This window comes from Spinacia oleracea, chromosome 5, assembly GCF_020520425.1.
Source record: "Spinacia oleracea cultivar Varoflay chromosome 5, BTI_SOV_V1, whole genome shotgun sequence".
In the NCBI taxonomy this organism is placed as follows: Eukaryota; Viridiplantae; Streptophyta; class Magnoliopsida; order Caryophyllales; family Amaranthaceae; genus Spinacia; species Spinacia oleracea.
This window is the reverse complement of record NC_079491.1, coordinates 6,381,430-6,391,330: the sequence shown is the minus strand read 5'-3', so window position 1 is coordinate 6,391,330 and position 9,901 is coordinate 6,381,430. Positions and strand designations below refer to the sequence as shown.

The 9,901-nt window shown below is 43.6% G+C and overlaps 1 protein-coding gene across 1 annotated transcript; it reads right to left on the bottom strand.

Annotated features, from left to right (window-relative positions):
- Positions 1-1,661: 1,661 nt before the first annotated feature.
- LOC130461292 (uncharacterized) lies at positions 1,662-5,582 on the bottom strand. The gene is made up of 5 exons (XM_056829314.1): positions 5,364-5,582; positions 4,189-4,386; positions 3,854-3,937; positions 3,077-3,775; positions 1,662-2,995 (listed from the first exon to the last, which is right to left on the bottom strand). The coding sequence occupies exons 1-5, from the start codon at positions 5,580-5,582 to the stop codon at positions 2,195-2,197; spliced, it is 2,001 nt and encodes a 666-aa protein (XP_056685292.1). The 3' UTR covers positions 1,662-2,194.
- Positions 5,583-9,901: the final 4,319 nt, after the last annotated feature.

Below are 9,901 nucleotides of genomic sequence, written 5' to 3'. Positions count from 1 at the left end.
AAAAGATTCAACAGATGGTTCATCATCAGCGCCGAAGGAGAGCTCATGAGGAAATCATTCTCTGCTCCGCTGCTAAAATGTGTGGGTCCAACAGACGCTGACTACATCCTAAGGGAAATCCACCTCGGGATATGCGGAAACCACATTGGAGGTAGGACATTAGCACATAAAGCCCTTCGGGCTGGGTACTGGTGGCCCACTATGGTTTCCGAGGCAAAGCAGATGGCAAGGAAATGCGAGAAATGCCAAAAGTTCGCACCAGCCATCCATCAACCAGCTCAAGCCCTACAATCAACACTGTATCCCTTACCATTCGCACAGTGGGGGTTAGACATCATTGGTCCCTTCCCCTCAGCGACGAACCAGAAGAAGTGGTTGATTGTAGGAGTCGACTATTTTAGCAAATGGATCGAAGCCGAAGCTGTCTCCTCCATCACCGAACCTCAGGTCCGCAAGTTCATATGGCAGAACATCATCACAAGGTTCGGCATACCAAGACTGATGGTCTTCGACCACGGGAAACAGTTCGACAACACCCCGTTGCAAAAGTGGTGCAAACAGTTCGGCATACACCTAGCATACTCGGCAGTCTGTCACCCACAAAGCAACGGGCAAGCCGAAGCCGCTAACAAACTCATCCTCAACGCACTCAAGAAAAGAGTCGAGGATGACAAAAACAAATGGTTAGAAGAGCTACCCGGAACGCTATGGTCCCTTCGGACCACTGAAAAAGAAGCTACCGGACAAACACCGTTCCACCTTGTATACGGATCCGAAGCTGTAATTCCTGTGGAAATCGGAACAGAAAGCCTGAGGATCCAGGCATACAACAGGTATGATGGGCTCCAAGGAGAAAGCAACAACCAGCTTCTATCCGAAGCTCTCGATCTACTGGATGAAGCTCGGAACGATGCAAGGACACTCAACGCAGCCTATTTGCAGAGGGTCAACAAGCATTACAACCGAAGAGTCAACGCCAGACCCCTAAAAGTCGGTGATCTAGTACTCAGAAACGCCGCCTCGGTTCAGAAAGGACGGATCCATGGCAAACTCTCAGCCACTTGGGAAGGACCATACATCATCCATTCCGAAAAAAGGCCAGGCACGTATATGCTGAAACAGTTAGATGGAACAATTCTGAAGAACCATTGGAATACCGATGTTCTCAAGAAATATTTTGTATGATCTCTGTCTGTAAACCAAGTAAGTTGTTTAATGAGAAGAGGAAAGCCATTGGCACCATGTGTTTCATTAAACTTATCTCTACATTTATTGTCCCTTTATATATATATGCAGCCTCGGATCTGATCAATCCGAGACCAAAAACAGGTTGACTTTGCCCATTCCTTGATAAAATGCAAGAAATGACCAAATCATACACTTCAGGGAACCGTCCAGAATCCTCGGATTCGCGGTACCCTAATAAAATTTTTGAGCAACAAACAGTCGCTCGAATCAAGTTATAAAACTCCGGCTCAGATCCACGGATCGCCGAAGGCATAACTAAAGAGGCAGACTAGCGATCTCTTGCCCAGGTTTCCGAACCACAAGAGATCGGAAGAACAATCCAAACCTCTGAGCAGATCGACGGATTTGAGGAGTCTGGAAACTAAAGAGTCTCTTAGCAGATCTACGGATTTGAAGAACTCACAAAGTCAAAGAGTCTCTTAGCAGATCTACGGATTTGAAGAACTCGCAAAACTAAAGAGTCTCTTAGCAGATCTACGGATTTGAAGAACTCACAAAGTCAAAGAGTCTCTTAGCAGATCTACGGATTTGAAGAACTCGCAAAACTAAAGAGTCTCTTAGCAGATCTACGGATTTAAAGAGCTCGCAAGATCAAAAGGTTTTTAGCAAGTCTACAGAAAGAGGAGCTCGAGAAATCTACGGATTTAAAGACCTAAAAATTGCGAAAGAACAAGTTGAAAAGAAGCAGCCAAGTAACAAACATTCATTTTTTATTCAATATTTGGGGGAAGTACAAACACATCGAAAACCTCAAAAATTGAAAACAAAATGAAACAAGTTAAAATCGGCAGCCATCAACAGACAATACCGGCCTACCGAAGTACTAAAGAAAACAAAAAGAAATGAGTACAACGCAGCGCCGAGGCAAAAGGGGGAAAAGCAAGCACATATTCGGAAGTCCTCAACTGGAACCGACCGACTCTGAAGAAGACGACTGCCCGAATCCCTAACTCTTGGGAGTCTCAGAAGCGGCCCCTAGGGGAGCATCCTTCGAAGAACCCCCAGCAGTGGTATCACCTTCGGAAGTTGCCTTCTGGGCCCGAGCCTCTGCAAGAGCAGCTTGGCGTTCAGCTTCAGCTTCATCTCGATCAGCTTGGCATTCCACCAAGTGGTCCTCGGCCTGCATCCATAGAGGAACTTTCTCGTTCCAAGGGAAGTGAGGCATGTGCTTCGCAAACATGCGCCGAGCACCCAGGATGCCGTTCCAGTACTGCTCTCTACACTGATCAGCAGTGTAGAGGTTGACTCGCTCCTGCTCCAGCTTCCGAATATAGTCATCTTTTTCCCGAAGCTTCAGCCGAAGGACAGGCACCTTATCAGCTTGCTGCTGGATCAGCTCCCGATGCTGGACAAAATGGTGGAGCCTTAACTCCGCCTCTTTACGCTCCTTGTCGGCCGCTTCAAATTTAGACTTCATCTCCTGGAAGAGTCTATCTTTTTCCTCAAGTTCGCTAGCGAACTTAGCGGCCATATCCTTCTTCTCCTCAGCAAAGGAAGCGATCTTCTCAGCATCCTCTTCAACTCGGAAGATGAGCTGGCCAACCTCGGTCCCGATCTTCTCAGCAGACTCTCTAGCCTCGCGACTATAGTGAAGGTACAGCTGCTTGAGTTCCGTAAGCTCGGAGAGGAGTTGCCCAGCCTTCTGGTCCAAAATGGGAATATCACGAGCATAAGCCTCACGATATTTCCTCAGTTGTTTCTCCTCAACCGAGCTACACTCGGAAGCGAACGAAGACCAGAAAACAGCCTGGGAACGAGAGAAAGATGAGCAAAATAGGAAAAACATAAAACAAAAACACAACTCAAAGAGAAAAATCTAGCAAATTACCTCGTTCAGATAGTACTGGGCCATCATTGCCGGATTCCTCTCTTCGGCCCCAGGAACCCTCCACTGCGGGTTAGCACGAAGCAGATTCTCCCGAGCAGCCTCGGGGCCCACCAAGGATCCCACGTGAGCCAAAGGGTCCTCTCCCAAAATCGGAGCCCTGGCATATCGAGCCATCGCCTCCCTTACTTCTTCGGGGATCCGTTTTAGCGGAACATCCGAACAGGGATCAGCATGGATCAGCCTATCCAGGGCCGAGGTAGAAGTAGAACCCAAAGTTGAGTGGCGCCTCTTCCTCGTCAAACCTTGCTCGGGCTGCTCCTCCTCTCCAGCAGAGGGAACCTCCTTCTGAACCTCGGGGACCGCAGCTTCGGGGCCCGAGAGATCTATCATCTCCTTGTCTGGACTCTTCTCCCTCTCGAAGGGAAGATCAGCAGACTCCTTCTTCTCCCCAGCTACCTCAGGGACATCCGAACCAGGAACAAAATCGGCTTCAATCGCCTCCATCACCTCGGTGATATCCTGGATTTCGATCCCCAAAGCAGCAGATGGTTTAAGGGGAGAAGGGATGATATCTTCCTCGATCAGCGGCTGATCCACGGCCGGCGGTTCAGCAACCACCACACTCTTTAACTTCTGCCCGGGCAAGGGCATGAAGTGAAGAAGATTCTTAGGAGGAGGCATGACTTCCGAAACTGCTTCCTGCATAGCAAGCATTCAAAGATTAGTTTCCGAAAAGGGGAGAAACGAACTACAAAAACTCCAAGTCAGAACAAATACCTTCTCCGAGGGCTGAGAAGCCTTCGCTTTCTTCGGATGCGTGGAAGGCCTCAAAAGAGTGCTACCCTTCCTTTTGCGTTGATCCTAAAAAGGGGAGACCAAGGGTCAACGAATGTAAAAGAAGAAAAAGGAAGAAATAGAGAAAAAAGCGGGAAATACCCGGTTCCTAGATAAAGAGATATCTATCCGAGCCGGAGATGAAACCGAAGGAACGGCACGCGGCACAGCGTCAGTCCCAGGACCCTAAAAAGATGGTCCAGGACCAAGACGTTAGCCGACGGCCAACCGAAAAGAAAAAGATAAACAGAAAATCGAGCCTATAAATGAACACTCACCGGATCCGAAGTCGTCTTCAACTCAGGAAGCACAACCTTCACAGGAACAGCTTCAACAGAAGAGGCGGAATCCCACGGATCAGCTCGAACTTCGGATATCCGAGCAACCCCCAAAGGAGACAACACGTAATCCTTCAGACGAGGATTACGAGGGTTATCTTTTCCGAACTTGTACTCGGGAGCCGGGTCGTGAATAGTCTTCAAACCCAAAGAAATGCCCAACTTCTTAGGATCAATGCAGCTAAAGCCGTACTCTGCAAAAACAAAGCACAAAACATGTCAGCAAAACGAAACAGGAAAGAGGACAAACTCACTGAAAAAACGGTCTCAGCCGAAAGACACCTACCCCTGTCAAAAATCCTGCTGAGACCGGCAACAGCAAGAATGTCCTCCCTCAGAATGTAATTGAGATTCGGGAGCCAGCTAGACGGCAGTCGGTGGTTATCCTCTTGAGCCAAGAACCACTGGAGGAGGTCCACATAGTGGCGATGGTTCCGATCTGGAGCCGCCACACCCCTCATATCAGGATCAGGAGCCACGAACCACTTCGGAGGACGATAAAAGTTGGGATGCTTCGGATCCGTCGGCACACGGACGAGCAACCACTCCGTCTTCCAATTGTGGTCAGAGCTAAGGTAGGGGTACGCCGTGATGTAGTTCGGATCCCCCCTCTTTCGGGACTTCTTGTTGACAATGGTCCACCAACCATACCCATCACCCTTGGAAGCATGGTTGAGAACCAGATCGTGAAGATCCCGAAAAATAGCGACAGAGCAAGGGAAATTGACGAAGTCACACACCCATCTAAATCCGATTATGTGCCTCATAGATTTGGGTGTGAGCTGGGCCAAACTAATGTTGTACGACACCAAAACCTCGGATACAAACGGATCCAAAGGAAAGCGGAGACCATTCTCCAAATGGTGAGTATACACGGAAATGAACCCCCTCGGTGGATGAGTCACCCGAGGACGCTCTTGTTCAGGAAGCTCGCACCAGTACCCCAAGGCATGCTGAATTCCGTATAGCTCCTCGGCCTTCCGATGATAATTCCCTAACTTCGCTTCCACCAACCAGTCACCGCTGACCGATTTCTCCAACGGACCGTCGATCTGCGTGGTCTCATGCAAAATTGAGGCATACTTGCCCTTCGGATCAGCTTCCGACCAATGAACTGGAAACTCGGAGTAACGACGACGAACACCCGAAAAACCAGCTCTCTCACCAGAGGTTGCACGTTCATCTTCGGAAGCATCCCAACCAATCGAACTCTTCTCCAACGGCCTCTCCGAAGGTCGACCCCTCGAAGATTTCGGTAACCTCCCCGAAGGCACGTTCTCTCTCTCACTAGAGGAGCCAACAACGAACTTGTTTTTGCCCCTATTCTTTGCCATGGTCGCGAAATCTCGATCTAGGGTTTAGATTGAGGGGTAGAAGGAAGAACGAAGAAAAAAGGAGAACTCAGAAACAAATTACCTTTTTCCGAAGCGGAATTCGCCGATAAAGCGAACAACACAAGTTCCCGAAATCTAAAGTTGGCCGAATTTCGTAGATCCGAAGAAGCAAATTGCACTGCGATCGCCGGAATTTAGAGAGAGAATGGGTTTGAAATAAGGAGTAAAAAGTTTAAAAGGAGCAAGGCACCCAGTATTTATAGAAAAGAGAAAGGGCGCATCAACTTCCTCAAACCCACGATCTCCATGACACAGTACAATTCCCAACACTTGTCATCAATGCAAATCATCCCTTTTCAAAAAAGAGAGGGAACTTTCGGACTTCTGACAGCTGGAAACCCACCCATTTAATTCTAAATGGACCGGGTCTGGGGGGCATGTTGTTTGGGCTCCCAATTAATTCTCAATTGGGCCACTAAGTCCAAAGCCCAATGGCTCTAAACAACAACATCAAACCTACCAATGGCTATTCAGCCATCCATTAAGGCCCAAGGCCCAATAACAATAAGTGACCTATGGGCATTTATTATGCAAACACTATAAATAGGCCGCCAAGGCTCACACCTCAAGGTACGTCCAATTTATCGCCTTAAGACTACTCTTCTAGAGAACTTCTCTCTAGAATCCGAGCATCATTCTTACTTAGGCATCGGAGGGGCTTTCCTCGGAAACACCCCCGAGGCCAGTGACTTTGCTCTTGTGCAGGTGAATTCGGACTCCACTCATTCAAACAAGCAAGATCTTCAACACATACAAAAGGGCCTTCATTCGAAGCCCATTGTTTCCATCTTTACAACACCGGAACAGGTTCTATTTGGTCAATAAGTTACAACCAGGTCTGGTCTAGGCCACACCCGTAATCAAAAGAGAGAGACCACCACTCCACCTTACAAGAGCGTAGGAGGTTCCACCTTAGAATAAAGGGTGATGATAAAGGTCAGAGTTTAACTGGTACATATAGGCGCCACGTAGGTTATGAGTCATCAGAATAATTTTTTACTATCAATGCAATATTTTTACTGTGAAAATATGTAAATAAGGTAGTCGATATAAAGAAGAAAATAAATTAGAATATTAAGATTTTCCTATCTTTTTTTAAACATGTATAATAGGTTAAAAGTATAAGTTAAATAATTTAGTTTTCAATTTAAATCATGACACATAAGCATGTCATGTCATCATTGTGACACGGCTTAAAGGTCCAAGACCTTTATCATTTTCGTTAAAATAATATGACAATAAGGGGGATAACCTACTCTCTTCCACTACAAGAATTTGTATCTTTAACGACAACCTAATTACGACGGGTCATAAATTCCGTTGCAAAATCCTTTTGCGACTGGGCTAATAACCAAACAAAGACGGGAACAATCGTCGCAAATGGCTTCTACGACGGATTAACAACGGGATTTTCCATTAACGACGACCCCCTTTTATGACGGGTTCGCGACAGAAAATCTCGTCATTAATCAATGATTATTGGCTTTTAACGACGGGATTTCCTGTCGTTAATAGTACAATTTTTTGTAGTGTTCTGTTTTGTCAATATGAGACACTCACAATGTGATATTTCGTGGGTCAACTCTTAATATGAAATCAGATCTAATCAGGTCTAACAAGTTCTAATGATCAGATTTGAACCTACTTTATTCGATCAATCGGGTTTTATTAGTTCCAAAGTTCCAATTAGTTCAGGTTTCTTCGTCGAAGAGAATACACCTAGTCGGTAAGTGTTCATGATTCTACATAGTAGCATTATTTGTGTTTTGTTTTTTCTCCAACCTACAACACTAGCTATCACATCACTCTATATCTAATTAATACTCCAATTAGTTATTATAGCTAGTATGTAGATTTCTTATCACAAAGAGAACAACATAATTTATCAATGTAGATTTTTGCCCCCTTGATAAATTAACTTGTAGTAGTATCTAGGTAGCGACAAAAAGATTAGGTCTAACATAGAGTTTAATTTATTGCACCTGTTTGAAATAACCCAAACCAATCACGTACAATTATCCTTGACAATAAGATTACCTTTCTTCTTGCTTAATGATTGAATATTTACCCTATGAGGATGATTTTGTTACATAATTTTACGCCTATATTGAGTATCTAGCGGCTACTAATGATTTATAATTAAACTACAACGTATAAATTAGGGTTTCACAATTCAATTATACTTGGTAAGTAGGCATACAACGAAGGAAACTAATTTGCTTGGTGGAAATTAGACCTGATTAAAAGGCGAGCCAGATTCGAGACGGGTCGTGGTCATAAAAATCTGTCCATTATATCGGGGGTCGGGTCGGGCCAAGCTTCGGGTTAATGTTGTGTGCCCAAAACCCGCTATTTCGGGTCAAAATACTACAAAAAAGTGTACTATTATCGACAGGAAATCATGTCGCTAAAGGCCAACAATTGTGTTAATGACGGGATTTACTGTCGCCAAACCGTCATAAAAGAGGGCCGTCGTTAATGGAAAATCCCGTCGTTAACCTGTCATAAAAGACATTTGCGACGATTTTTCCCGTCTTTGTTTGATTGTTAGCCCCGTCGCAAAAGGCTTTTGCAATGGGATTTTTGACCCATCATAATTAGGTTGTCGTTAAAAATACAAATTTTTGTAGTGAAAATAGCTGGTTATAGTCCGGCTCAAATTTATAACTGAAATTATTGTTTTACATTGCCCAAAACCCGCAAAACTTTTAAAAAGTTCGGGCCAGGCCCGTAAATCGGGCCGAAATATTATGTCCAAAACCCGGTAATTTTTGGGTCGGGCCCATGTTGATCAGCTCTAGTGGAAATGGTGGAGAACTCACCTTGTAACTTGGAGGTTACAGGTTCGAGAGTCGATCTCGCCATCTGCTTGTGTTTGAGAGTGGAAATTCCCTTACTATCCCCCCTGCTCTTAAGGGTTGCACTTGTATAGCTGGATTGGCTGACTTGTAACTCTGTAAGAGGTGATGGTTCACTAAGGTCATTCTTCTTATCGATAAATTACAAAAGTAGATCTAGCATTACTTATACGGTTATACCAAGTACATGCAGTTCATCAGCAGATTCGTCCACGCCAAACACTAGCTTTACAGTTATCAAACCATGCATTATCACGGAATCGACACACAAATGTGAGTAACAAGGTTCGATTCTAGTACATCAAACACACACACTTATGTTATGAAAAGTTTACTCCAAGCTAGCAAAAGATTATGATAAGACATACAACACGGTTTCATACATTGTTCTCGATCATTTTTCACAAAAGCAAGTCAATAAGGCCAACTTTAAAAGGCATACAAGAGACATGCTTACTTACTAGTTATAATGACTCAACGCAATAACCAACTTATTGCCATTACTAAAAGACTTTCAAGTATTTCTCATCACACGTGTATACGTGTAAAAAGATAGAGTAAAAAGGGTAACAATTCAATTCTTATACTACAAACATGCATGAATGCATAAATATAATTACATGATTTCATAAATTTTATTTGAAAGGAATTTAAAGGATGAGGGGTGTTATTTTTAGGGGACACGAGTTACTTTTTGGTACGTGCAACCGTGTCCCTCACGTCTACTTTGTCTTTACATTTTTTATGTGATTCCCTTTGACAAATTATGCCTTGTTGGTTGGTTATTTAGCCTTGTTAGCTTTGCGAAAGGTGGGAATACAAGAGAGACATTGAAGTTGACTCATCAACAATGGAGCTCTAGTATATTGAGTGTGAATCTTCTGTTTCATAATCTGTGTACTGTGTTTTTCTGTTACCCGCTATTCGTGGCTGGTCTATCGTTTTTACTTTTAATTTGAAAATTTTAACCATGTCGTAGTATATAATATCGACTTATAGAAATAAGTGATACACAAGTTATGGGACAGAAGATTTGGATGTGTGTTTAAATGGGTGAGATATAAGCTAGATAGGGGTAAAAAGTGGACTCCACCAAAAGAAATGGAGGGACCTAATTGGTCCCCTAAGACTCATACAACTTTCATAAGCATGCTTCTAATTTTTGAGGCACTTTTACTTGTAGTTTCACATGTGATGACCCCTTTTCTTAGATTCAATTTAGGCATTTGATTGTTATATATATATATATATATATATATATATATATATATATATATATATATATATATATATATATATATATATATATATATATATATATATATATATATATATATATATATATATATATATATATATATATATATATATATATATATATATATATATATATATATATGC

What these genes read in the sequence shown, in the direction of transcription:
- LOC130461292 (XM_056829314.1), bottom strand. Translation starts at nt 5,582, where the DNA reads ATGGCAAAGAATAGGGGCAAAAACAAGTTCGTTGTTGGCTCCTCTAGT. An exon ending in CTTCTCAGCCCTCGGAGAAG is followed by an intron (nt 3,776 to 3,853) that starts GTATTTGTTCTG and finishes CTTGCTATGCAG; the next exon opens with GAAGCAGTTTCGGAAGTCAT. An exon ending in CCCAGTACTATCTGAACGAG is followed by an intron (nt 2,996 to 3,076) that starts GTAATTTGCTAG and finishes TCTCGTTCCCAG; the next exon opens with GCTGTTTTCTGGTCTTCGTT.